Raw genomic sequence first — 27,879 nt, forward strand, 5'->3', positions numbered from 1 at the left:
ATGAATAAGTTTTGATTTATCATGGGATGAAAAATAAATAAATGTGCATGGGATAGTTGCTTTATGTCACACATTTGATCGATAAAGTTAATTGTAAAAACCACAACATTCATACTCGATTGGATTTAAACTTAAAAACATGAAATTTATCGAAATATATGGGAATTGCATCAGAAGGCACTAGGAAGGAATAAGGTTGCAACTTGGAAGGAATATTGAGTGACAAATCACAATTGTAAGCAGAAAGAATATTCTAGGGGTTAAGGATCACATCATCTTTTCATTTGGTAGCCACATCTTTCAATATTCATCTGTATTTGATTTCTTCAATAACAATTAAAAGTATTCTAACCAAACAAGTCTTAGCATGACAACAAAACAAATGTGTGTGTGTGTGTGTAATCCTCTATCTATAAAATAATATACTTCTATCAGACATTATCAGAAGAGACGCATCAAAACAAGCTTCTTTTATTTCTCTTCCTCGTGTCTTTAGATTGTGATATAGAACAAGGAACATAATATTTTATATCTAGTTGTAAATCTTGTGGCACCACGAAAAAACTACATTTCACTGCATCCACTACCTCAATTGGCAAACATTTCATTTTTCTTAGCAGAAATCAAATTAAGTTACGTAATATTAATGTTGCCCTCGACACTCTTCTTGAGGTAAGGATACATATATTCAATTCATCGCATCCTTTAAAGTATTACAATCAGTAGTCAAAGATAATTTTATTTGCTTACAATAGAATCTACGAGGAATGGAGGAGAAAGCTACTTTTTATTGTGGGTAAAAGTAAAAAACACAAAAGAGGTGTCTGAAAATACAATTGAAAAATAGACAAATAGCAAAAAAACAGAATGGATGTGGTGTTCAAGAAGAAGAAGAAGATATGACAAAAGAATCAATAAACAAATTTTGAAGCACATCCCTCCCAATCGTCTCATACTAAAAAATCCCACACACCATAATTTGTTTCTTAATTGAAAAAAAAAAGGTAATAGAATCGATACTAAAAAAATAAAATAAAATTTATCCTTAGTGCAGCAACCCAAAAAAAAGACAACCTAAGTAGGAGGGGTGGTTCGGATATTTAAGACATTACCCTTCTTCAGGTAAACAAAAGGCCTCTTCTTGTTTTCTTTCCCAACCCAACACTTTTTACCTTACTAACTCCTGAAAGATTACTGTTGCTGCTTCTTCCGTTGACTCGTCGCGGTGACTGGTCAGGCTTTGGTCTTGGTCACAGCATTACTCTGTTACTACTACACCTTTTCTGGTTACATCATGACTTTGGTTGTTAAAAGAAAGAGAGAAAGAGAGTGAGAGAGAGACCCGGGAAAAGAAGAAAGGGAAAGTTAAATTGGAGCAAGCTGATTCCATGTTTATGTCTTCTCTCTCTCTTCCCAACTCATGCATAGTACATGTACAAGCTGTTTGCTGCTGCACAAGCAATTGAGTTCTCTGTTGGGTGCCAAGCCATATGCAGCAACTTTGTTGTGAAATCGTAGGCGTTCCCATTTGCCTCTGTTCCGGGACTCTCTGATCCTGCGTCCAAAACAAAAGTTTTTTACTCCAGAAGAGAGTAGTAAAAGCTTGAATAAGTTTTACAGGTACTATGACCACTAACCTCGTCTAACCACGCGTGTCATACTGCCTATAGATCTGGATGGTCTTGCAGGTGTCTGGATTTGCCTCCTAATATATACCATTGATGCGAAAGTTTTGCAACAATTGATCAATACAAACTTCAATGACTTAATAAGGTTAACTATCAATGTTCTCTGTTTTCTGATTTACCTCATCGGGTTTTTGCTAGCTTCCAAAGTCGCAGCTTCAGTACTTCCTTGAGACGCTCCAAATACGCGGAATAGATTGCTGGTTCACCGGAGATTAAGTATAATAAATTGGTCATTAGTTTATTCCTTATACAAGACAGAAAAGTACAGCAATGACCAGAAGACAAGCAAGTCAACCTGTAAGAACCTGTTGCTACCCTCAATCCATCGCCACTCAGACAACACTCAAATTTATCAAAGATGGAGTCATTTTCATATAGATCGCATAGCTGCAACCGGGTAAAACATAACGTGGTTAGCTTTCAACACAGAATCAACAAATAAAAGATGCCACAGAAAGAAGCTCTCACCCTGGGTCTCAGATGTTCATGAACCTGGTAAGATGCGACCGGACCAGAATCCATGTTTATGTCCCACAGCTGAAACGTCAAAAAGGGTAAAAGATATCAGAAAGAACTAAAGAATAGACCTCTATTGGCCCACAATCAGAAAAATATACACAAAGGGAACCGAATGATTTCCAACCTTGAGCGTCATGTAATCGCGACTAAGTATGTATCTCCCATCCTTTGAGAATTTAATATCTGAAATTGAGGCAATTATCTCTGTGAAAAATGATCTTGAACCAGGTGCTTCCGGTTCTTCAAATCTGTGATATGAAGCAACAATGGTCAGTGGTCAGAAACTTTAGCCTATTAATCTTCATTTCCAAGTCATTTCTGACAAGAAAAGAGAAAAATTGGAAATGAACCCACGTATTCATATCCCCTTCTTAAGTATATATTGAAACATGCAACTACCATTTCCGATAAAGGATGATGAGAACAGAACTTACAATTTCGTATGAGAATCACACAGAGCTGATTGACGCATATCAATCAAACGAATGGAGCCTTTTGAACTACTATATGCGAGCATATTACAATGGATAGGATGAAACTCAGCTGATGTAATAACCTCTGCACAGACCATGTAGCATTTAGAAGCATGCTCGACAAGCAGTAAACGTGAAAAAAATAGATAATAAAAGTAAGGAGGTTGTTGACATATGAATCAATGGTAAGACCATACAAAGTAACATCTAACAAAATAGGAGAAGTAGCATACCAGTTAAGTCCTCCATGTTTGTGGGCTTAACATCAACAATATTGAAACTCTGGTTGCTAATTTCCAAATTCCAGAGATTTACTCGCAGATCATCAGCCGAAATAAAGGTTTCTCCGTCACTGTAACAATTAAGGGAACGATTCATTACCACAAGGAACAAAACAATGCAATACAAGTTGTGAAATTTAGGATCAACAAGATTTTCGACAAAGAGAATAATAGCACGACCAGACATGGAAAGACATGCAAAATAAAATTCTAAGGATTTTTTAGATATTAGCATTGTTTCCTGAGATGGAAAAATTAAGGAGAAAGACAGCAAAAACGTGTTAAAGAGATATCAAGAGTAAAACATATAACCTGAGGGAAAACTTAGGAAAACGATTACCTGCTATTGGAGATTGAATTAATATGGTAATCATGAGCATGGGCATACACTCTTCGGCATCTAGCCACAAGGTTAGTCTCCTGGCTGGTAACCTATATATGCAGAAACACCCATAAGTTCAAGTAGAACACAAATTGACTAGTGCATTAGACTAATTTGGTACTGAGCTTTAGTTACGACAAAAGGAAACAAGGCCAATAGTAAATTCCCTACATTTCATAACTCAAGTAGCTGGATCATCAACATGAAGAAAATATCCACAACTTCCAGTAAAAAACAGGCTTAATATCTATACGCATTTACTTTTCAGAATCCTGAAATTAAAACTCACTTCATTTGACACCCAAACAAAAAGTAAAAAAAAGTTGCGTCGAGTACAACTACCACAGGCAAACGCAGAGATGGAATGCCTCCTGGCGGGAAAGAAAAGTCCTTGCTCAGGTAGTCATGCCCTTTATCAGCAGGTAATCCATTAGTAACTAATTGAGGAGGGATATTTGAACTTTCTGACGGATCAATATTCATTTCACTAATTTTCTTGATCTTCTTCTCTTGTACCTGTTTGATTCCAAATAAGAGGAGGAGTCAAATTATAAGAGTAAAGAAACAAACTATTTCTCTTATTTTGAATTGAGTCTTGGAAGCAAAAGAAACCAGTTTCTAGACAGTTTTCACACGTGACACCTAATATTTCTACACTATAAAGCATATGAAACAAGATTATGGAACCGAGTTACACAGAAAGGAATTGCTATAAGTGGCCTATATTTTGCAGACATGTGATATAAAAATCCATCCAGATGTCACACCTTCCAATATTTGATGGTTTTATCGTTTGTAGAAAGCAGAAACAATGCACCATTAGCTGGCTGACACCATCTGATTTTGTTGATTTTCTCCTCTATCTCCAAACTCTTGAGATAGTCAAACTGAAACAGATTGAAAAGCAAGCTTATTGAGTAGCTCAAGGAACACAATTACTCGTAAGTGAAATCTGGTGATAAGTTTTAATGTACCTCTGGTTCATGACTCTGAAATTCTGTTTTATATCGAAACTCAGGATGCCTAACTGGGTAATCCGTCTGCTCAAGATCCTTCCTGGACCCTCCATGCTGAAAGTAACATTTTGCAAGAGTGCGTTACAGCACATAACATTTTTTCGAAACAAATCTTGCAGAAGAAAAAGGAACTCACATCTTTAGTATCTGTCCTTTCAAAAAGAACTACTCGGCCCCCACGGTCACCAGTTGCGAGATGGTCTCCACTTTTATCAAATTCGATGGCTGAAATGATGTCAACTGCGGAAGAAATGTGTGCAAACAGAATCATTACATCAGAAGTCACCACTAAATTGTAGGAGCTAAACACATAATAACCTTGAGGTGCAGCTAGTATATTATTCTCCATAACATAGAGTATGTAAACCGGTAAAGAAGATTACATCCAATAACATGAGAGCAGATTAAATTTATCTAATACGGAAAGTGCCTCTGAAGGCAACCTAGTTACATCAATACTCCGGGAAGTCTTATCAGCCAGAAGAGAGCAGCTATAGACCAACTCAATATTACAAATTCAATTCATGAACCCAAAATGCATGACCAATGATAACCCTTCACACTTGTCCCTCGACAACCCAATCCCTCATCGCTTCATATGCCTTTCTTGCTGTTAAACAGAGTCGAGACACCATTGTACCAGTGGAAAAAAGTATACATGGCTTATGGCATTGAACAGACAAAACCTTGAAGCTAGATTACCCTCTTAATCTCAACTTAAAACTATCATCAGCGTATCAAATGATTCAAATTTACAGCAGTACAGCTGAAACTTGTACAAAAATGAGAGTTACAACCTCGCAACAATCAGCTAAATAGAGATGCTCTAATATCACATAATACACAACAATCCAAACTTGTCATAGAACTTAGAAACTCTACTAACAGTGCAATAAAAGCCACAGAGATTCATCAATGACCCACTAAGTAGTAGAGGAATAACTCACTAATCAGATCCAAACAACAAATCAAACCCTTAGTCCTCAAATACACTCCGGATCTAAAAGAAAAAAGAAGAGCTAAACTCCGAATATATCTCACAATTTATAACACACGTAGGCAATAATTACCTTCCTGAACTTCTTCTCCGGCGGTTCGCTCACCGAAGACCTGAGAGAATCTCCACTCTAAAGACGGAGGAGGACCACTAGTAGCGGCATCGTCACCACCGTTCATTTTTTTTTTTTGGCTTTTGGGTTAGATAATCCAACAAAAATTAGAAATCCGAGCTTGAGATCTGAGCTTCCAAATCTTTTAATCACCGAATCGAATCGAAGATCGCGTCATCACCATAACCAAATCCTTTGATTCACATTCCATTCCATAGTTTTATTCATGGATTTTTTCGCGATTGAAGCAACTTGATCGATGATTAATATTTCGTCCCTCTCTCTCTCTCTCTCTCTCTCTCTCTCTCTGTAGAAAATGGAATTTTTGATATATCTCTCTGTAGAAAATGGAGGAACGAGAGAAGAAAAACGCCTTGGCCTTTTTCTCTCTCTAAAAGGACAAAAGTGGAATTATAACTTTTTTCTTTTTTTTTTCCTTCGAGACCAAAACGAAGGAACAAATCCGTATAAGTTAATATGTCTAATACTATAATGTTTTTGTCCTGATTCCAAAGTATCCTTAGCGTTACAGTCGGTGACATTATTTATTTGACCACTACATATCGGTGGACAGTGACATATGTTTTCGCCTATCATTGGTCAGTTGTGGAGGTGCTGCGCTTTCCACTGTTGTGTTGTGTGATGGGGGAAAATGTATAATTATCATTAGTAAGTACTAAATAATTATTTTTGCCAAATTATCCTAAATAGAATTCCATTGCACATTTGTTTTTTCTAATCTGATATTATCATATCTTACTTGAGAAAAATTACAAGTTTCTTTCAGGGGTCAAAATTAACTCATGAGAATACCCAAGCGGTAGAAAAAAAGAAAAACGATTGAAACCAGTACAAATCAAATGAATTTAAAAAGTATTACTATAGTTTATACCAAATGTATTTGGATGGTGAATAATCAAAACTGAAACGAATAAGTCAAAGGAGTGTTTTTTTTTTATAACTACTAACCACTCAGACTCAGTGACGGATTAAAAGATTAAAACTTAAACCGGATATAACCGAATAATAGAACCAGTCAGTGCAATTCGATTTAGGACATAATGTTAGGAAGCCTCCTCGTTTAAAAGTTAAAACCTCTCTTTCTGCGGAAGAAACACGCTTGAGATATCTTTCCCCAAATTCGAAAGAACCCTAATTTTTTCCGATTCCGATTGATCAAACAAGCGAATCCCGATTAACTGATCGAGGAGATGGGTAATACAGATAAGCTGATGAACCAGATCTTTGAATTGAAATTTACGTCAAAGTCTCTGCAGAGGCAAGCTAGGAAGTGCGAAAAAGAGGAGAGATCGGAGAAGCTCAAGGTAAAGAAAGCCATTGAGAAAGGTAACATGGATGGTGCTCGGATCTATGCCGAGAACGCCATTCGCAAACGCAGCGAGCAGATGAACTACCTTCGTCTCTCTTCTCGATTGGACGCTGTTGTTGCTCGACTCGATACCCAGGCTAAGATGGCTACCATCACCAAATCGATGACCAACATTGTCAAATCCCTCGAATCGTCTCTTACCACTGGTATTTCACATTCTCACTTTTCAGCAATCTAATCAATTTGGTTTTGTTGGTGCTCATAGCATTATAGTATAGATTGAAAAATTCTGCTCCTTGTTGTTGTTTTTGCTGATTGAAGGATATGGAATCATGCATTAGGGTTTGGTTTGATGAAATATTAGAATAGCTCTCTCTCACCGTCATGGATGTTCTGTGATCTGTGATGAATTTTTGTTGCATTTCTCTCCTTTTGGTAAGTGTAGTATAGAGGGAGAAGAAGATAGGGCTTATAATACTCTTATACGTTGTGCTGTAGCAACTCGTGTTATCATTTTCTGGTTTGTTCTTTGCAACAGGCAACTTACAGAAGATGTCTGAGACGATGGATTCGTTTGAGAAACAGTTTGTGAACATGGAAGTCCAAGCTGAGTTCATGGATAATGCAATGGCTGGCTCTACTTCATTGTCGACTCCAGAAGGAGAAGTCAACAGCTTGATGCAGCAAGTAGCAGATGATTACGGTCTTGAAGTTTCTGTTGGACTACCTCAGCCTGCTGGTCATGCCATTCCTACCAAGACTGAAGAGAAAGTTGAGGAGGATGATTTAACCAGGAGACTTGCCGAGCTTAAAGCCAGAGGTTAATTAGCTAACCTAACAAAAAAAAAAACTGTATTTGGATTCTTCTTTTATTGAGATGTTGATGCTATTAATCCCTGAACATGATGGGAATGTTTGTGTAAATTGCTCACCCTGGTACATGCTTTTGTTTATATAAAACCTAGAGTGTGTTTTTACAATGAGAAATTTCATCATCTGCTTAATGGTTTGGATTAGTTGTACAAATGTTAATTCTCCAGATGTGTCTCTGGTAGTAGTTCCACCAAATTTTCCAGGTCCAGAAAGGAATACACTGGAGTAAAAGGTATATTCTTTCCAAGGAGAAGAATGTTTATAGTACTCTTGGTGGATTGTTGCAGTTGTCAACTTGGGAGAGAGGATGATATGGTGAAGTCTCCTCCCTCTCTCCCATGTCTTGTTCATTGCAAAGTCTTGTTCTTTCATGTTTCTTTTCATATACACTTGTTAATGAATAAAGTTGAAAAAATTCGTGAGGAAAAGTCCGAATCTATCTTCTCTGCAAAAATAAAATTAAGTAAAAGAAACATAAAGTTATGGTTTAAAGATGCTTTCGGAAACTCCATCATTTTAGTGGGAGAATCACATAAAAGATTGGTCGTCAATTATTTTTCTTTTATTAATAAGGATGCACATGATGATGAATATTAACCGTAATATACTAATATAGATGACAATGTATTTCAGTGCTAAATTATAGTAACAATTAATTGAATGCTTAAATGAATCTTTTATTATATACTACTTTATATGTGTTTTTTTTGTTTTAATTGAGACAATGATGATGCACCTAGACAAGAACGTCCTACTCTCTGTGCATGTGCTTCTCATTTTATTTACTCTTTTACCAAACAAACTGTTCAACTTAATACATAATGTTGGTAGCCCACAATGTGAAAGATTAAATTAAAACTCATCCATTACCTCCTGTAAGCTCTATATTAACCACTTTAGCTCTTCTGCACACACTCACAACAACCAATCATATTTATTATTAAAAAAAAGAGTCATGGCATTTTCATCTTCGTGTTCGTCCGTCAAAGCCGTCAACTCACGGTGGACGTCTCCGTCTCCGTCACCGTCTTCTAGATTCGCCGTCCTCCCTGCTTTCCTTCACCGCCGTTACGCAACAAGCGTCAAACTAACGGCCATAAGCGCCGCCTTAAAAACCGTCGAGCAAACGACGTTAACAGAGGATAACAGATTCTCAACCGTCGGATCTGACTCTGATGAATACAATCCAACTCTTCCAAAGCCGAGGATCCTCGTCACCGAGAAACTGGGAGAAGCCGGCGTGAATCTCCTCAGGGAATTCGGCGACGTTGACTGCTCTTACGATCTTTCGCCGGAAGATCTGAAGAAGAAAGTGGCGGAGAGTGACGCTCTGATCGTGAGAAGCGGAACTAAAGTGACGAGGGAAGTGTTTGAGGCGGCGAAGGGGAGGTTGAAAGTGGTCGGAAGAGCCGGAGTTGGGATTGACAATGTTGATCTGCAGGCGGCGACGGAGCACGGGTGTTTGGTGGTTAATGCTCCAACGGCTAATACGGTGGCTGCTGCCGAACATGGAATTGCTTTGCTTGCTTCTATGGCACGTAACGTTGCTCAGGCCGACGCTTCTATTAAAGCCGGTACGTTCCCGGTTAGCCATTTTTTTTTTGTTTTATTGAAATGAGACATTTAACCAATTAACCTATCTAGATTAACTTAAAGCTTATACTATGTTTCACACCATGGAAAAGAAAAAACTAATCTAACATGTTTTAGTCTCGCAAAGATTACGAGATCTGATGAAGTCCAAATTATCTTGATTACAAAAAAGAAGAATTGATTATCATTGATTAATCGATAGATATTGAATATTTCGTTTTGTTCATATATTGAGAAGAGTTAATGGTCCATTTGAATAATTCCAGTATAGTGGCGTTACTCGTAAGTGTTTCTTCGTAATAATTGCTCAGTTGATCTTTGGAGTTATGCATTATAGCATAGAAGTGGCAATTTGTCATTGGATAGTAGAAAAGTCATGATTAGAAGCAAAAATAAAATTGGTTTACGTAAGTAGAACAAAAGGGGAAAATCATATTTGATCCTCTCCCTGTAAGATGGAAAAAACAAACGAACCTGTCAAATGTAAAATAATGGGTCCATTTACTGCAAAAAGTAAAAGTCGGGGCCCTGAATTTTGGGGCCGCCAGTAACCTCATTTTACTTTTCTCCGAGTCTCTCACCAACCACAGTACAGAAATTAAATTATTGGAGTCTCTTTGTCTATTATTGCAAACTTCTTGTTTTGTTTTGTATCAATCAACTAAGATTTAATCCGCTGTTTACCGCAGACAATCGGTTTATTTGATTTTTATATTAAATATTTGAATAAATTTGATATTTACATTTTATAAATATAAATTTTTGAATCAAACATTACTAAATTATAATTGGAGGAATATATTAAAATGTGTTTAAAATGTGTATTAATTAGTTATGTATATGTAATTTTAGTAAAAGTAAAGTATTTACAAAAATATAAGATTCACAAAATTATTCATAAAATCTGTTTTTTTAGCCGGTTTAGATATCAATTTATAACTACAATACTAATTTTGATTGTAGGTTTAGATTGAATCGAATCATATAAAGTTTAGGAGATTGTTAAGACCATATTACCTTTAATGATTTTGAACAACAAAAAACAAAATCCAAAATTAAAATCAAAATTGTAACTAATTAGACAAAATTTCAATTTGTACTTTCCAAAAAAGGACAAAAAAAGGGATTGAATCATCTTATTTGGAATTTATTACAAACCCATGCATCGGTAACTGAAGAAATAATTCGATTACCTGATATATTCTCTCTTTAAAGTTTCAATCTCACGCGTCACAACCCATCAGTTCCACCCATTTTGGAATTTGTTTTTTTTTTTTTTTTCCATTTTGGAATTTTGTCATGGCAAATATCATTTTCTCGAGTCTTTGTTGTCTTTTTTTCTTTTTAAAAACTTTATATTCGTTAATAGTTTATTACAATTTTTAAATTACCTTAATTATTGATTCGGCGTATATAGTGCAACTTGATTAGCAGAAGAATATGGGATTCTTTTTACAATATACAAATTTGTAGATATTTTAGTACACAATATACAAGTGGGTCATTAAAAAATAATCATGCATCATAATTGATAAGACTCAATTATTTGTTTCTGGTACTACTGTTAAGGTGGAATTGTCGTCAGTCAAAGCATCAATATACGATCGAGACAGAAACTGAGAAAGTGTAGACATTACAATACCATTATCTCTTCTAAGTCTTAATCACTTTCACTTAAAAATCACTTTTGTAAAATTTGAGTTATTCTTCTTCTTCTGTAATCTAGTAAAAAAAAAAATTCTAAAAAATAAAATCAATTTGAGTTGAACTGAGATGACTCCTCCATCAAGTAATACCGAGGCGGTTTCTGAAATTTGGACATTTGGATATTTTTACAGGAAAATGGGAGAGGAGCAAGTACGTCGGTGTATCTCTCGTCGGAAAAACCTTGGCCGTGATGGGTTTCGGGAAAGTTGGGACGGAGGTGGCGAGAAGAGCCAAAGGTCTAGGCATGACCGTTATCTCCCACGACCCTTACGCGCCAGCTGACAGAGCCAGAGCTCTCGGTGTCGATCTTGTTTCATTCGATCAAGCTATCTCCACCGCCGATTTCGTCTCCCTGCACATGCCTTTAACTCCGGCCACCAAAAAGGTCTTCAACGACGAAACTTTCTCTAAGATGAAGAAAGGTGTGCGTCTCATTAATGTCGCTAGAGGTGGCGTCATCGACGAGGATGCACTCGTTAGAGCTCTCGATGCCGGAATCGTTGCTCAGGCAGCATTAGATGTGTTCTGTGAGGAACCACCATCGAAAGATAGCAGACTAATTCAGCATGAAAATGTTACTGTGACACCTCATCTTGGAGCTAGCACAAAAGAAGCTCAGGTATCATCACTCTCTTGATCTTGTTTATGTTACTTGTTTCATCTCTCTACACTTCTTTTCGAGTTTATATAATTCCAATGTGATATTTTAGGAAGGTGTAGCCATTGAGATAGCAGAGGCTGTAGCAGGGGCATTGAAAGGAGAGTTATCAGCTACTGCCGTCAATGCTCCAATGGTGGCTCCTGAGGTCTTGTCTGAGTTGACTCCTTATATTGTCTTAGCTGAGAAGCTTGGGAGGTTAGCTGTGCAGTTAGCATCTGGAGGTAAAGGAGTACAGTCCATTAGGGTGGTCTATCGGTCAGCTCGTGACCGAGATGATTTGGATACTAGACTACTTCGTGCAATGATCACAAAGGGAATCATTGAACCGATCTCAGATTCATATGTCAACTTGGTGAATGCTGATTTCATAGCTAAACAAAAGGGTCTTCGTATTAGTGAGGAACGAATGGTTGTTGATTCATCACCAGAGTACCCTGTTGATTCCATCCAAGTTCAGATTTTGAATGTGGAGTCAAATTTCGCTGGTGCTGTCTCTGATGCTGGTGATATAAGTATTGAAGGGAAGGTGAAGTACGGAGTTCCGCATTTAACTTGTGTCGGATCATTTGGTGTGGATGTGAGCCTTGAAGGGAATCTGATACTGTGCAGGCAAGTGGATCAACCAGGGATGATTGGACAGGTTGGTAACATACTTGGAGAACAAAACGTGAATGTGAATTTCATGAGTGTTGGAAGAACAGTGTTGAGGAAACAAGCGATAATGGCGATTGGAGTTGATGAAGAACCAGACAACAAAACACTTGAGAGGATTGGGGGTGTTTCTGCGATTGAAGAGTTTGTGTTTCTTAAACTATAAAGTTTGAGATGGAGTTGCATTGTGGTGTATGGAGAATAAAACTGTGACCCGGATTAAGGTGTTTTATCCAGTGGTTGTTAAGCTGTAGAGAATCTGTGGTGTTGCGAGCGAGTGTGTGTATCTTGGTATTATTACATTGTTCTTGTTTTGCTTTCTTATGGTATGTAATGCCTTTGGTTAATGTCATGTTTCTCTTGTAAAATGCTTTTGCTTATATTTTACGATGAACCGTTGGACTTGAAAACAAAATTCCTCCATCACTACTCAATGGATTCGCATTTGGGTCTTTGGGGGTTTTAGTCTTAGGATGTAGGTGGCCTTGTGATCTTGTGACAAAATGCAATCTGCAAACCTCATTGGAATCTAATGTGAAAACCCTTTGAAGTTAAATTCAAATTTCAACATCATGTAAAGGAAATATACCAAAGAAGTGGAACATATATAAAACTTAAAGAAAAGTGATAGAAGACAGAACAAGGACCACCACTCTCTAAATCCTTATGGTGAAAATCACATTTTCTTTGTCAACTATGAAAATTTATGAACTACAGTATAATTATAGGGTTTGGTGATGGAGACATATATAGAAGTTGTTATTAAATTCGTTTGGGACCTGCAAAAGTGACGACCAACCAACTTAAAATCGAAATGGACAGTATGATATTTCCAAAATAAACGTGTTAAAATGTTACAAACGAATATTGTATACATTAAAGAAAGTATGATTCTTCGTTGGGACTTTTTTGACTTCTCAATACCATGAGACGACCAAACCAAATTGAATTCAGTTAAGGAATTAGATAGATTATAATATGTAATGGTGCACGTCGAATGATTGAGTTATGTTGGTGGAATGAATATAGAATATCAATTTAAAGATGATCATTGAGTCTAATTAAGTTGAGAATGCGTGTTATCTTATTTTAGTAAGAGTAATAGCATCCTCCCAAAATGATGACATTTTGTAATAATGAGAGAAATAAACATAATAATTCCATAAAAGAGAGATATACAAGTGGTTTAAGACTTTTAAATAGACTGATGAGTGCTCCACTATCTTAATATTGTTAACAGGGAAGATCAAAATTAATCTCTCAATCAGTTTTGACATTATGTTTTTAATAAACCATTTTTGTTTTATGTGAATATGGTTTTGTTAATAAAGTACTAGTTAAAATTCTAGTGTAGACGACAGATACCAGAGATCTTGATTAAATTCCAATATATAATGTTTATGAAAGATTTAAATCTAACAAAGTAACAGTAGGATGAAATGTCAATAGAAAATTAGCGTCCAAAGAAGCTTTCTCTTGAATAAGCTAAGAAAACAAAACGTGGAAAATGGAATATTTAAAACCACGAAACAGTCTCCGAGTAGTAATGGAAATAGCGAGAAAGAAACACGAAACAGCGTTGAAGGTCGCCAATTCGTAAAGTTAGGTTCACAATCTCTGACGAAGAGTTAACCAAAAAGCGCGCTCTTTTTCTCTCTCACCAAACTCATCGATCGTTTCTTAAATAATGCAATCTGTTCCTGTCACTAAATCCAGATACCCTTTCAAATCCAAAAGCTCTCTCTTTTTTTTTTCCGCCTCTCATTCTGGGTTCAAGGGTTGTTGAGTGAGGTTACTACGTACGAGTGTTTCATATTTCAGTCTCTTGAGCTCTAATCTCAAATGAGGAATCTTGGGTTACTCGAAATTACTCTGCTTTGCTCTCTCTTTGTCTATTTCCGTATAGATTCTGTCTCTAGTTTAAACTCAGATGGTTTGGCTTTACTCTCGCTTCTCAAGCACTTTGATAAAGTCCCACTTGAAGTAGCTTCGACGTGGAAGGAGAACACATCTGAAACCACTCCATGTAATAATAACTGGTTTGGTGTCATTTGTGATCTTTCTGGTAATGTCGTCGAGACCCTTAATTTGTCTGCTTCTGGGCTTTCAGGCCAATTAGGTTCTGAAATTGGGGAGCTTAAGAGCTTGGTCACATTGGATCTCAGTCTTAACAGTTTCTCTGGTTTATTGCCTTCCACTTTAGGAAACTGTACTTCACTTGAGTATTTGGATTTGTCTAACAATGATTTTTCTGGAGAAGTTCCTGATATTTTTGGTAGCTTGCAGAATTTGACGTTTCTGTATCTTGATCGCAATAATCTTAGTGGTCTCATTCCTGCAAGTGTTGGTGGGTTGATAGAGCTCGTAGATCTGAGGATGTCATATAATAACTTGTCTGGTACCATTCCAGAGTTGCTTGGGAACTGTAGTAAGCTGGAATATCTGGCTTTGAACAACAACAAGTTAAATGGTTCTTTGCCAGCAAGTCTCTATCTACTCGAGAATCTTGGTGAGCTATTTGTCAGTAACAACAGCCTTGGAGGGAGGCTTCATTTTGGTTCTAGCAACTGCAAGAAATTGGTTTCTTTAGATCTCTCGTTCAATGATTTCCAAGGCGGTGTTCCACCTGAGATAGGCAACTGCAGTAGCCTTCACTCTTTAGTCATGGTGAAATGCAACTTGACAGGTACAATCCCATCATCAATGGGTATGTTGAGAAAGGTTTCGGTTATTGACCTTTCCGATAATCGTCTCTCGGGGAATATCCCTCAAGAGCTTGGGAACTGCAGCAGCTTGGAAACCTTGAAGCTGAACGACAACCAGCTCCAAGGCGAGATACCACCTGCATTGAGTAAGCTAAAGAAGCTACAAAGCCTGGAGCTTTTTTTTAATAAGCTGTCCGGTGAGATTCCTATTGGCATATGGAAGATTCAGAGTCTGACACAGATGCTCGTTTATAACAACACTCTCACCGGGGAACTACCAGTTGAAGTAACTCAGCTGAAGCACCTTAAGAAGCTTACACTGTTTAACAACGGCTTTTATGGAGATATACCAATGAGTTTAGGCCTGAATCGAAGCTTAGAGGAGGTGGACCTTCTTGGTAACCGTTTTACAGGGGAGATACCACCCCATCTCTGCCATGGACAGAAGTTGAGATTGTTCATCTTGGGTTCTAATCAGCTTCATGGTAAGATACCAGCGTCTATTCGTCAGTGTAAGACCCTTGAGCGAGTCAGACTTGAAGATAACAAACTTTCAGGTGTTCTTCCGGAATTCCCTGAGAGTCTTAGTCTTTCCTATGTGAACCTCGGAAGCAATAGCTTTGAAGGATCCATCCCGCGCAGCTTGGGAAGCTGTAAAAATCTCTTGACTATTGACCTTTCTCAAAACAAACTCACGGGTCTGATACCTCCAGAACTGGGAAATCTGCAAAGCCTTGGACTGTTGAACCTTTCACATAATTATCTGGAAGGTCCTCTGCCATCCCAGCTATCAGGCTGTGCGAGACTTCTGTATTTTGATGTTGGATCCAACTCATTGAACGGTTCTATTCCATCAAGCTTCAGAAGCTGGAAAAGCTTGTCCACTTTAGTTCTCAGTGACAATAATTTTCTAGGAGCTATTCCACAGTTCTTGGCAGAGCTTGACCGACTCTCAGATCTGCGGATAGCTCGAAATGCTTTTGGAGGTAAGATTCCTTCCTCGGTTGGCTTGTTGAAGAGTCTACGCTATGGCTTAGACCTCAGTGCGAACGTATTTACGGGTGAGATTCCAACCACACTGGGGGCTCTTATCAATCTTGAACGTCTCAACATATCCAACAACAAGTTGACAGGGCCTTTATCGGTTCTTCAAAGTCTTAAGTCATTGAATCAAGTTGACGTCTCGTATAATCAGTTCACGGGTCCAATACCCGTAAATCTGTTATCAAATTCTTCAAAGTTTTCTGGAAATCCAGACCTCTGCATTCAAGCTTCTTACTCAGTGAGTGCCATAATCCGCAAAGAGTTTAAATCTTGCAAAGGTCAAGTCAAACTTAGCACGTGGAAGATCGCCCTTATAGCAGCTGGGTCCTCACTATCCGTATTGGCTTTGCTTTTTGCTCTCTTTTTGGTTTTATGCCGGTGCAAAAGAGGAACCAAGACAGAAGATGCTAATATCCTCGCAGAGGAAGGTCTGTCCTTGTTGCTGAACAAAGTTCTAGCAGCCACTGACAATCTAGATGACAAGTACATCATTGGAAGAGGAGCTCATGGAGTTGTTTACAGAGCTTCTTTAGGATCAGGCGAAGAATACGCCGTGAAGAAACTCATCTTTGCGGAACACATTCGCGCAAACCAAAATATGAAGCGGGAGATCGAAACAATCGGGCTAGTCAGGCACAGAAATCTCATTCGGTTAGAAAGATTTTGGATGAGGAAAGAAGATGGCTTAATGCTGTATCAGTACATGCCCAATGGAAGCCTACACGACGTTTTGCACAGAGGTAATCAAGGAGAAGCAGTTCTTGACTGGTCTGCACGGTTCAACATAGCCCTTGGGATTTCACATGGACTGGCGTATTTACATCATGATTGTCATCCACCAATAATTCACCGCGACATCAAACCAGAGAACATACTCATGGACTCGGATATGGAGCCTCACATTGGAGATTTCGGATTGGCTCGGATTCTAGATGACTCAACAGTTTCAACGGCCACTGTTACTGGCACAACTGGGTACATTGCACCAGGTATATATACTTCTCAACATAACACGTTCGTATTTTGTTCACCGTTACCTTATTCATGCTCTGATGACCATATTTCTATCAAACAGAAAATGCGTACAAGACGGTGAGGAGCAAGGAATCAGATGTTTACAGTTATGGAGTTGTTTTGCTCGAGCTGGTAACAGGAAAGAGAGCACTGGACAGATCTTTCCCGGAAGATATCAACATTGTGAGCTGGGTCAGATCTGTATTAAGCAGCTACGAGGATGAAGACGATACTGCTGGTCCAATCGTTGATCCAAAACTTGTGGATGAGCTTCTGGATACGAAGCTCAGGGAACAAGCAATCCAAGTCACAGACTTGGCTCTTAGATGTACAGACAAGAGGCCGGAGAACAGACCATCGATGAGAGATGTGGTGAAAGATTTGACTGATTTGGAAAGTTTTGTAAGAAGCACTTCGGGTTCAGTTCACTAGTTTCATAAGTTGCAGGTTTATATAGTGTACTGTTCTTTGAAACCACTAATATAATTGTAACTACCATTGAATACCGTGAAGATTTGAGAAACATATATATCCAAAGAGACTTAATTTTATTGCATAAGTTGGAATTGTTGGGGGAAATAAATTACAAGTATTAAGAGAGGCTTCACAAATTTGCCAATCTCAGTATATTTTAGCCAGTGCTACCAGAAAGCTCGCCAGAGAAGGCACTACCATACGATGTGGAACCGGTTGGTGTCTGTGATGATGTTGCGATCCCTCGAGCTTTCCGCATCTGCCTTAGTCTGAAAACATCTGTGGGCAAAGGCTGGCTTTGTACAGTTGCTGTATCATCTTCTTCTTGCCCTGTTAACAGAGAGATAGAATAAGATAAGTAACTATCATTTAACGGTTGTTCTAAGGGATAGTAGAAGTTATATGCATCTGCAGCTAAGAAGTGCCAAACATTTGAGTGATGACATAGTCATGAGCCATAAAATATATATACTTGAACATAAACTATAAGCATATGTAACTTACTGTCTGAATCTTTTCTCTTTGTAGCTCTTCTGTCTCTTGGTAATCTTTGAGACACACCGCGGGTTGGACCCGAGGGATCGTTTTGACTTGGAGGATTGCCTTTAGCAGCAAAACTCTGCTTTACAGTTTGACCTGTTGGAAAGTCGCTCTGCAAACATATCGACAGAACAACATCCACATTGGGTGTTGGACCTGCGAATTGAGAAGATAATGATAAACTAGTTGGTTAGTGGACACTTATTCAGGTGCTCAGTTCAGATACAACTTGGAGTTGGTTTTTAAGAGATTTACCGTCCACAATAGGCAAGTTAGCTAAAAATGCTACCAATGCAGGTGGAGTAGTCTTTGGTATTTCGTCAAATGTGCTGGCTGATCCATGAGTTGCAGTTGCAGTCACAGTACTTGGGAAGGTGTTCGAAGCAGAAGCTGCCACTGGGTTTGCAGAACTAGCAAACTCTACAGTCAAATCATGAGTGGTTCAGAATAAGTTAACAATTCCATTCATCGTGCAGCCAAATATTGCGGCAAAGTGCAAATCAGATACCTGATTTCTTTGTCGGGTCTTGAACAACCATCTGAGATGTATCTGGATAAACAACTTTTGACGAAGAAGCTACACTACCTGTCAGCCCAGAAGGCGGTTTATTTACTTCAGTCATCACCAAAGTTTAACATAATCCATCACACCAGAAAATTAAAAAGAACAGACCTATAGCCGCAGGAACATGAGGTAGATTTGTTTTCCCTGCTTTCTTATTCAGATTCTTCACAAGCAACTATAGTGAACACATTGATCGGTTAGAATTAGTACTTACTAGATGTATCATTAGTAGCTATTTGAGCTAATTGCGATATGTTGCATGGAAAATACCTCTTGTCTGGCTAAATGATCAAGGTCGTTAGAAGTGCATGGCCAAAGATCCATGTAACTGTACCGAGAAACAACATCTTGAAGTGAACTCTCTGGAGGAGAAGACCCCTCTTCCCCTTTTCCAGAAAGTGCTTCTTTCATTCTCTGCTCAACCTACAACAAGGTTGTCATAGTAAAGAAAATTTATGAGCAAAAAACTAAGAAGATAAGCAGACTACTCCATCAAACAGCCACACTTGATACTGGATGTATCGTGGATCTGATTTCAGTAAATTTCATCGTTGATCAAATGTCTCTTTTATGAGGTGCGAGTCTGACATAGTCTATTCTAGCAATAAGTTGAACGTGTCAGCATTTTTAGATCTTCCATGCAACTAAAAGCCAGTAAGATGGAATAGATATAAATGTTTGGACCCTTCAACAAACTTATCATCATAATGGAGTCAACCGAAAAACAACTACAAAAAATGCTAACAAAACACAGGAAGCTAATAATAGTAGCTTTCCTCGTATACGTTGACAACATTCAATGAGTTAAAATACCTTTAGAATACTAGCAAGATCTCCATATGTTTGCTCAAACTGAATGAATCTTTTCCAGACCTACAAAACATGGAGCAAGAAAAAAGTTAATCCTAGAAATCAATTAGCATAACGGCGTAACCCATTGACACCAGTCGTCTTCTTTATTGTTCTAGCATTTTAAACAGTATTACATGTGAACCACAATAATATTGGACTCTTTCAGTTCAGTTTTAAATGTCTACTATCCCCACCACTGTTCATAAGGCTCAGATGTGCATCAAGATTACACCTCCAATTGCTAAACCATTATCATATTTAAGCATTCAGAAATGCTATAATCAAATTAGGTGCTCGGTTTGGTTATTTTCATTAGCAGGTTAGTAATTTTCCTTGTTGTCTCTTTTCATGCTTAAGAACAAAATCTGCATACTTTAACAGCTTTGAGAAACAATATATCACTATCAGCGTACCTCAGCAGAGTCTTCAACTGGTAACGTGCTTAATGCCCGCTCAAATAGAGCTCTGATATTTCTATCATCATTCAATCTAGTCAAGAAATCTGCATACCTAGATTGCAAAGCAAAACCAGATGGTTAAAATTCTGTCTTAGGAAGGTTTGGGAGAGAAACAAGTTTGAGGATATTTTATCTGAGAAGGTCTTAAAGTCTCAATATTTCTTCAATAAAGAAGAGCTTCCAAGTATCTTAAGAAAATGGAACGCTAAGTAAAGCTACAGTGACACTTACTTAAGGATGTAAACAGGTTCACTCATATAGAGTTTCAACCCCTCTTCAAAGATATTATGTGCAACCTGCATAAAAATACAAACATAAGGATTTTTATTGTGAAACTGAATAGAAATTGAAGTCAGATGGTTTACATTAGTATATATGTCTTGCAAGAACATGTTAATTCTTTGTTAAAGAATCGAACAAATGAAGGCACAAAGAGGAATGTACGAGGCATAAAAGTAACGTACATGTATTTTGCAAACAAATGAAGAGTTTAAGTGCATCAATAGCCAAAACACCCCAATATTCAAATCATTTTGACTTTATTATCACAAAAGTCTCATGGGTCCTGGTTAACTTAAACAACTAAGAGACTAATAAGACGAGTGGGTTCTGAACTTGACTGAACGACCACTACCTCCTTCACAAGACAAAAGCAGTTCTAAATAGCATATAGACCACCACATAGTGGGTAAGAAAATACACCTTTGGTTCCTTGTCAATACAAAAGGCCATGGTAGCAAAAGCAATATACACATGATATGTGCAGCTAGGAGATTTTCTAGCATCTAAAAAGTACTTGCGAGCAGCTTCAACACCCTCAGCCCTCCGGAGAAAACGAAGGTACTGCGAAAGAATATATATATATATATATAAGTATATATCATATGAGAATGTTTTCAGAGAAAAGAAACAATTTCAAAGTGAAAGATATGCTGTTTATGCCAATCTTCGCAAGTCCTAAATTTTGAAACTTGAGCGTACTTACTTGTATATGTGCCAAAGAGTTTGTGCTAGCCCCCAAAATGTTTTCATATAATTTCTTCGCTGACTGCAAAATCATACAACTATAAGCAACGAGTATGCGGACAACTAATAAAGCTAAATTACAAGAAGCCAGCAGCAAGAAATAAAAACCTGAATTGCTCCACGAGATTCCTCCATCTCAGCAAAAGCATATTTCAACATCTCTGAATCTGACATACGAGAGTGGGAAATGTAGACACTTAGTAAAAAATATAAAAGAGTCGCAGAGAGAAAATAGACTTCTTAAGAGTAGATAGAAGATAAGATTAAAACAGTAAGCCAGCAGGTAAGCAAAGAGTAATAGTTGATCCTTCATAAAGCAACTAGTTCATAGACATAAAGAAAAAAGGATAGATTAGATTTTTACCAGGAATGGCTTTAAGAGCTCGCTGAAATACTTTGATTGCAGCATCCGTGGAACCAGATTTTACGTGCCACTCAGCATAGTCATACCATACATCGGGATAGTGATATAAACACATCAGACACTGTAAAACCAGAGTAATAGTCAGTCAATTCAGAAATGAACACATTTCGGAGATTAGTCCTCCAAAATTTCAGCAAGAGCATCTCACTGACTCTTCGCATACCTGTTCATAGGCATATATAATCCGCTTAGTTGACGAGGCCGTGTCAATCCTTTGAGGGTTTCCTCTGAAATTTACAATTGTATTAGATACAGAAGTTTGTTATATTTAGAAGGACTCGTTAAACAATTCTATGCATAAGACCTCATCATCACTTGTTGGAGACATAACTGGATAGTAATTTATTCCAGCTCTCTAGTTAATATCATAAATCTTAATCGGCAAAACACAGAGACGGAACAAGATATAAAAGTCTTACCATTAGGCGTAAACCGAAAAAATCAAAAAAATCTACCAAGGGACCAATTAACTGTTGCGATATATTAAAATCTAGCTATGGTAGAGAAACAATGGCTAAGGAGATACGTAAAACACACATCATCACTGAATGGAATGTATATTAAAATTAAAAACTGTATATGATAATTGGGGATTTACTTTTCAAAGGACAAGAACTTTTTCCAGGCCACCCACTGGGTTTCTTCCTGCAAAAAACCATAAGACGGTGTAAAGTAGCAAAGTAAGCAGATGATACTCAATATGTATTTCCTATCTTAATAACATGATCTCATGACGTGAATTATGCTCATAATGTCTTTTAGGCAGTTTAAGAGTCAATATATCCAATCTTATCGAACTCAAAAAGATAAGAAAATAATTGTACATTCAGCACTCAGCAGTTCCAAAAAGAAGCAATGGATGATAAATTCTTTACCTTGGAAGTTCCTGTTGGTGGGACAGCAAGCATGTTCCAATCAATTTCTTCAATGTACTTCTTGCGCTCCCTATATACAGCCCTGGCACTGTTAAATTTTGGTTGATACTCATTTACAAGTCCTTTTGCCTGCTCACATGATTAGATTAGATTATCCATCAACAAAGCCAAGAGAATGAAGTTCGTACCTGCTTCTTTTCATGAAAATAAGAAGCCACATAATTTTAATTTCTTAGAAGTTTACCAATTGACGGTTAACAGTATTTTCGAAGTTTTCATAATCTTTCCAAAGTTGTTCAACGTGGTGGGTCGGAGTTAATATAGCTCTATGATACACTTTTCGAAGAGCAGTCTTCCGATGCAAATCTTCGTTGAGGTTAAGAGCCTGCATGGGAATCTATTAGTTTCTCTGCAATAACAAATTATTAGTATCAAGGACAAAGTTAGAGTGATATAACGAACCGGAAGAGATTTTAGAAAGGCAATGTACTCAGTCCATATAGGCCCTGATGCGATGTCTGTCCCTGGAGATTCATAAATCGAAATAAACAACCATCTGTAAGGCCCAAGTTGTGTTATGTGTTGGCATGATAAAGGGAAACTAGAGGTCTACATAGACACGAAGCGTAACTATGTGCTTGCTATTGCTGATGAATAGTTATCATTAGCAACTATATTAAGCATAAAATTGATCAAATCATATTGTTTACTAAACATAACTGTATTCATTACTCACAAAACGGAAAAAATTCCCTCTATGTATGAGACATGATTGAAATGAAAAACAAACAAAATAGAGCCAAAACTGCGGAAGAGAAGCAATACCAATATAGTTAAGCATAAACTCAAAAGCCTTTGTGGTCTCCTCTTGACCCTCTGCTCCCTTCTTGTCGTAGACCTTTCTGATGAACCGAATGTAACATTGCCTGAGAGAATAAGATGTTAGAATTATATCCAAGGAGATGGCAAGACTTGCATTGCAGCTGAGCAAGAAACCCAACAATGAGACGAAAAGATGTTAAATTGACTCTTATCAACGACTAATAAAGGGTAACATGGCATTACCAAAGAGGAACTTGAAGGCAGGTCAACAAACAACGACTAAATATCTGTTTGGTAGCATCATCATTGTTTACAGCCATCTGTGCCTCCACATATTGCTTCCAAAATCTCGCCTACAGAGTACAAAGGAGCTCACAATTAACCAAAAACATCAGGAAACTCTTAAAATACGTGGAAGCAAAGTCATGGGAAACTTACAGAAGTGGGATAAAGTGACAAAAGCTGCTCGTAGATCGGCGTCGCCTGTGCAATTGGTGAATGCTGAGGAAAGGACACAATTTTACGAAACCCAACAAGTAAAAATCTAAACTTTATGAAAGAGTACGAGAAGTCAGACAAGTATATAGCTGGGGAAAGAATTGTACCAAAGCTCTCTTGGCCAAAGCCTCTGCTTCCTCGACGATGTACTTATCAGCCATGAATTTCACCTTCGGAAGAACAGTCTTTCAAATATTCCACTCAATGGTAATATAAGTAGACCCTAATCTGAGATTCAATAAGTGTCACAATCTTCCGACAAGTCTAGCTAAAGCTTCTGCTGCTTCAACGCCATAAAAAAAAATCCCTAGAAGGACCTCAGATCAGGAAAACAGACAGACCTTCAGAAGTTTACCATAGAAGTAAACCCTAATCTGAGATTCAACAATTTTAACACTCCTCCGACGAGTCTGCCCGAAACACGGTGGTCGGTGATACCCTATTGTCGAACGGGGAAACTCAAAGCAACCGGTCCGTCTTCAGGAAACGAATATTTTCCGCGGTTCTACTGTCCACGTGGATTCTACTAAACTTATATTAAAAATATTACGGGCCTAGATTTTTGGCCCATTAAAAGTAAGTTGGACCGATTACGGTACATACAATATCTTTTCGATTTCTAATATTTCTCTCTTTTTTTTTTTCCTTCACTAATTTCCTAAGTACATAAAACGTTAAGCCGTTAAGTTAGGTTCAAGAGAGTTGGTGTATTCGAATTTGAAGTCTGATAGATCTTTGGCGGGATTGAAATCTATTTTGGCCTAGGTTCTTTGGAAACATCATGAATTACTCTCCATTTTTCGTACCACATGTACTAAACTAATAATGCTTGTATATATACACTTTAGTAAGCATTATATAGCTTTTATTCGTGAATTCACTTTTAACACTTATAAAGATACATGTAAAATAAGAAATTAATCATAAGAAGATATATTTCAATGAAATAGACATGTAATATAAGATATTAATTAATTCATCAATTTCCAAAATCAAATCAATTTAAGTTTCTAGCTCTAAAGTCGATACAATGATAACTTTAGAGATATGAGCCTAATACTTTATACTCAACGTTAATAGATAATTATGGAAATGAACATCATATCTAAATTAATTTAAATGACGTAGATGAAGAAATTTCATTTGAATGTTATAGTTATTATACATAGTATAGGTAATTTATTATAGTTTGAATCCTAACTAATATATTTGTTATATAGGGCGAATACATAGTATACTGTATTTGCTAATAAGCCCTGGTTTTGTTGTGTCTTGCCATTGATGTTGCCTAGAGTCGTAGTTCTTGCGTTGCAATGCGTTTTGCTATGGTTGCTTTTTCACTAGGCACTAGAGGAGTTAGTAAGACTATTGGTGTTCAGTGTGGCGTTGAGTTGAAAAATCTAGCTCTCAAAAATCTAGCTCTGTACTATGCGACTTCGGGAAGGAACTTGGTAGGGTGAGCTCACATTGTTCACATTCTTTGGTTTGTGGGGTTTCGTTCTGTGAGAGCTCATGGAATCCTTTGACGGGCCGTTGACGGCACAGTCTCGGACCTCCTGTGAAAGGCTTCTAGTGTCTTGTATCTTGGTAATTCGGCTCTTCAATTTGCATTCGCCCTTCGTCTCAAGCATCAGAGCCGGGAAGAACTTCAAAATCGTCATCACTTCGTCTTACTCCATTAGCATTTGTGCTTATGTTTGAGTGGATGGACTGAAAATGTTTCTAAGATCTATGCTTCCATGTTTTTTGCTTTTTTTGTCATGGGACCATTTCTTTAGGAGTATAATCTTTGGATTGTAAACCTAAATTGTTTTCATTTTTAATGAAATATTTACATTCTTAGCAAAAAAAATATACTGTATGTACGTAAAGTATGCATGGGTTTACATTTTAATTTGGTAATACAATTTTTTTTATTCGTGTGCATGAAAATTTTGTAGCACACTTTAAGACCAGATTTTTGTCCCCTATTAAGTATTGCCTCTTAGTCTAATAGATTGATATTTTGGAATTTTTTGTTTCATAATTGATTAATGTTTTGTTTCAACATCATTATTACTTTCATATGTTATCAATATAGAAAGAGAAAAACATAATTAATATTATTAAATTTACAAAAACTTAGCAAAAAAGTAAGATTACTTATTCATGTGCGAAAAAACTAAAACATCGTTCTGTTAGGATTTAGGAACATAGGTAGTAGTTTTTTTTATCGTATATTAAATATCTTTGTTCTAAATTAGTAATTATGCTTATTTCACCCATCCAGAGAAATGTTGGCAATACTATTGTTGCCCTACCTTAAAATACTATTTTGGTTCTTGACATGCATGCTAATATTGTAGCTTACGTGTTTTGTTGCAAAAAATAAAAAAGAAGATACGGTGAACATAGTTGTTTGGGTTAACTATACTAGAAAATTGTTGCAATTTCCAAGCAAAAACCACTTTTGAAAGTGTTCGTTATTCAAATCTCATGACTCATATAATGTACTTTTATATGTTATGTCTATGTTATGAACCATCCATAAAAATTATTCCCATGAATCAAACATTTCCCTTCTCTTATGCACTAAAAAACTTTAAAATATTATTGTAGTTAGAAATTTAAGGTAGTTATCGCTTCATAGTAACCTTGTGACTCCTTTTCAGTTAAAGATTATCCACAAATATTTTCTAGCGCATGTTATATTTTATTACGTACTTTGCAAATAAAATATGTTTACTTGCAAAGATGCATAGCAATATTAGTATTTATTGACATTTGCATTACTCTAAATGTGTTGCATACTATAAGCTAAGCAGAAACCAAAAGTTTTTAAGTAAGCATATAATCAACTCTGGTCATTTTCTTAGGAAAATACTATGCTACACCTACTATTACAATGGAACAAGATCTATCTACTAAGAAAATCCAAATTCATTCTCTATCCATTTTTATTTTTTTGATAACTTGTGAATATATTAAGAGGAAAAGTTATTTACATTGCCAAAAAGGTAAACAGACCCAAAAAAATAATAAAAAAGCCATAGATGAAACACGATTAGCTCAGCCAAAGAGACTAACAATGAGAGAATTCCATTGAGACAAAAGTCTCCCACAACCTTTCTCTATCCATTTGATATCTCTTTTGTGCTATTCTAAGAAAGTACATTATCTTATGTCCATCTTTTTGCAAGAAACATCTTCCTATTTCACTATATGTGTTTTTGCTCCATTTTAGTTTTAAAATAATTTAAGAATCTTGTTTTTAAGATATTATATGATCTAGCTTTCCACTTAAATTTCTTCAGCTTTGTTAGCTTTGTTGCAGCAAACATTAATATCCATAAAAAAAAAATCATCCTATATTTCAAGTCAAATTGATCTTTATGCGTTAGCACCAGTCCATGACTATAAGGAAGAAACTGCATCAAGAGCTTTGTATTCATAGATGATGTACAATAACATGTTGTAGTGGTGTCACATAATTAGTTGAATCGGTTGAATTCGTATATATGAGGTCCTGTCAAGTACTTTTGGATAACTATTTAAAGTTAATAATATATATTTGTTCTTAAAATGAGAAAGTTCTGAAGTCATATTCAAAATTTAATGTTTATGTTAATTATTGAACTTTTTAAAGATAGTTTGAATAAACTATAGAAAGATATTTTGAATAAAACCATTGAACTTTTTTATTAAGGCCAGAATATTAAAACCATTGAACCTTTTAAAGATAGTTTGAATAAACTATATATATGTAGAAAATATAATTTAAAATAGGAAAATAAAGATATTTTACATTAATGTTAATTATTTTTTCAGGCAAAAATGTTAAAACATTAATGTGTATTCTAAGATACATTGAATAACATAGAAAAAAATCTAGGATTTTTAAATGACTCAAAATTTAGAAATCAATCTAACATTCTCCTTTTTTTGTTTGTAAACAATGGTACCTCATTCTAATTACCTTTAAATAGAGGATTATCTCTACTCTTTTATTCACTCTCAAATATCACAAAATCATTATAATTTTGTTACTTCCAACATTTACCGTTAATAATTTTCCGCAAAATTCTCCATTTCTCTCAGTTCGTGTTGAGGTATGTATCTCTATGCATTTTTATGGTCAAGGTGTGAATTTTGTTTTGTTTAAATTGTTTGACTAATGTGTCCGGTGTGGATAATTGTTTTCTCTAATTTAGTTCTTGTTTATTTTATTTACTATTTTTTTATGTTGGTGTCGGAATTGAGATTATAGATATATTGAAATTTTCTATTGAGATTTTCTATTTTTCAAATTGGAATTTTGAA

The 27,879-nt window shown here is 36.6% G+C and overlaps 6 protein-coding genes and 3 long non-coding RNA genes across 11 annotated transcripts; 3 read left to right on the top strand and 6 right to left on the bottom strand.

Annotated features, from left to right (window-relative positions):
- Positions 1-654: 654 nt before the first annotated feature.
- ATB BETA (Protein phosphatase 2A, regulatory subunit PR55) lies at positions 655-5,913 on the bottom strand. 2 transcript variants are annotated; one of them, NM_179350.4, is made up of 14 exons: positions 5,430-5,913; positions 4,496-4,599; positions 4,318-4,413; positions 4,111-4,230; positions 3,686-3,859; positions 3,302-3,393; positions 2,914-3,032; positions 2,642-2,765; positions 2,332-2,455; positions 2,157-2,225; positions 1,984-2,075; positions 1,808-1,885; positions 1,638-1,705; positions 655-1,555 (listed from the first exon to the last, which is right to left on the bottom strand). In NM_179350.4, the coding sequence occupies exons 1-14, from the start codon at positions 5,533-5,535 to the stop codon at positions 1,419-1,421; spliced, it is 1,503 nt and encodes a 500-aa protein (NP_849681.1). In that variant the 5' UTR covers positions 5,536-5,913; the 3' UTR covers positions 655-1,418. The 2 variants fall into 2 exon arrangements, with proteins under 2 accessions (NP_849681.1, NP_564033.1); NM_101634.4 differs by having other exon boundaries at positions 678-1,555; positions 3,683-3,859; positions 5,430-5,909.
- A 595-nt stretch (positions 5,914-6,508) lies between these two features.
- Positions 6,509-7,867, top strand: VPS46.1 (vacuolar protein sorting 46.1). The gene is made up of 2 exons (NM_101635.5): positions 6,509-7,004; positions 7,337-7,867. The coding sequence occupies exons 1-2, from the start codon at positions 6,680-6,682 to the stop codon at positions 7,621-7,623; spliced, it is 612 nt and encodes a 203-aa protein (NP_173215.1). The 5' UTR covers positions 6,509-6,679; the 3' UTR covers positions 7,624-7,867.
- A 563-nt stretch (positions 7,868-8,430) lies between these two features.
- AT1G17744 (uncharacterized protein) lies at positions 8,431-9,453 on the bottom strand. Its single transcript, NM_001123830.1, has one exon. The coding sequence runs from the start codon at positions 9,263-9,265 to the stop codon at positions 8,825-8,827; it is 441 nt and encodes a 146-aa protein (NP_001117302.1). The 5' UTR covers positions 9,266-9,453; the 3' UTR covers positions 8,431-8,824.
- Positions 8,434-12,817, top strand: PGDH (D-3-phosphoglycerate dehydrogenase). Of its 2 annotated transcripts, NM_001035984.2 has the most exons (4): positions 8,485-9,249; positions 10,801-10,888; positions 11,114-11,590; positions 11,682-12,711. In NM_001035984.2, exons 1-4 carry the CDS (start codon positions 8,627-8,629, stop codon positions 12,447-12,449), a joined length of 1,956 nt encoding a protein of 651 aa, NP_001031061.2. In that variant the 5' UTR covers positions 8,485-8,626; the 3' UTR covers positions 12,450-12,711. The 2 variants fall into 2 exon arrangements, with proteins under 2 accessions (NP_564034.1, NP_001031061.2); NM_101636.3 differs by lacking the exon at positions 10,801-10,888 and having other exon boundaries at positions 8,434-9,245; positions 11,103-11,590; positions 11,682-12,817.
- Positions 10,546-11,124, bottom strand: AT1G05317. Its single transcript, NR_138876.1, has one exon. It is a non-coding gene; the product is annotated as an other RNA (long non-coding RNA).
- Positions 12,818-13,792: 975 nt separating the features above from the next.
- PEPR2 (PEP1 receptor 2) lies at positions 13,793-17,590 on the top strand. The gene is made up of 2 exons (NM_101638.3): positions 13,793-17,021; positions 17,108-17,590. The coding sequence occupies exons 1-2, from the start codon at positions 14,126-14,128 to the stop codon at positions 17,476-17,478; spliced, it is 3,267 nt and encodes a 1,088-aa protein (NP_173217.1). The 5' UTR covers positions 13,793-14,125; the 3' UTR covers positions 17,479-17,590.
- Positions 13,840-14,064, bottom strand: AT1G05323. The gene has a single exon (NR_138877.1). It is a non-coding gene; the product is annotated as an other RNA (long non-coding RNA).
- AT1G05327 lies at positions 13,851-14,589 on the bottom strand. The gene has a single exon (NR_138878.1). It is a non-coding gene; the product is annotated as an other RNA (long non-coding RNA).
- On the bottom strand, positions 17,577-24,087 carry CSTF77 (Tetratricopeptide repeat (TPR)-like superfamily protein). Its single transcript, NM_101639.3, has 22 exons — positions 23,688-24,087; positions 23,521-23,583; positions 23,326-23,435; positions 23,086-23,186; positions 22,723-22,784; positions 22,505-22,645; positions 22,261-22,389; positions 21,984-22,030; positions 21,549-21,612; positions 21,326-21,446; positions 21,070-21,128; positions 20,921-20,983; positions 20,638-20,778; positions 20,167-20,231; positions 19,891-19,987; positions 19,439-19,498; positions 18,896-19,048; positions 18,734-18,800; positions 18,569-18,646; positions 18,316-18,480; positions 18,025-18,216; positions 17,577-17,850 (listed from the first exon to the last, which is right to left on the bottom strand). The coding sequence occupies exons 1-22, from the start codon at positions 23,739-23,741 to the stop codon at positions 17,678-17,680; spliced, it is 2,205 nt and encodes a 734-aa protein (NP_173218.2). The 5' UTR covers positions 23,742-24,087; the 3' UTR covers positions 17,577-17,677.
- Positions 24,088-27,879: the final 3,792 nt, after the last annotated feature.

This window comes from Arabidopsis thaliana (genome assembly GCF_000001735.4).
Source record: "Arabidopsis thaliana chromosome 1 sequence".
Lineage (NCBI taxonomy): Eukaryota > Viridiplantae > Streptophyta > Magnoliopsida > Brassicales > Brassicaceae > Arabidopsis > Arabidopsis thaliana.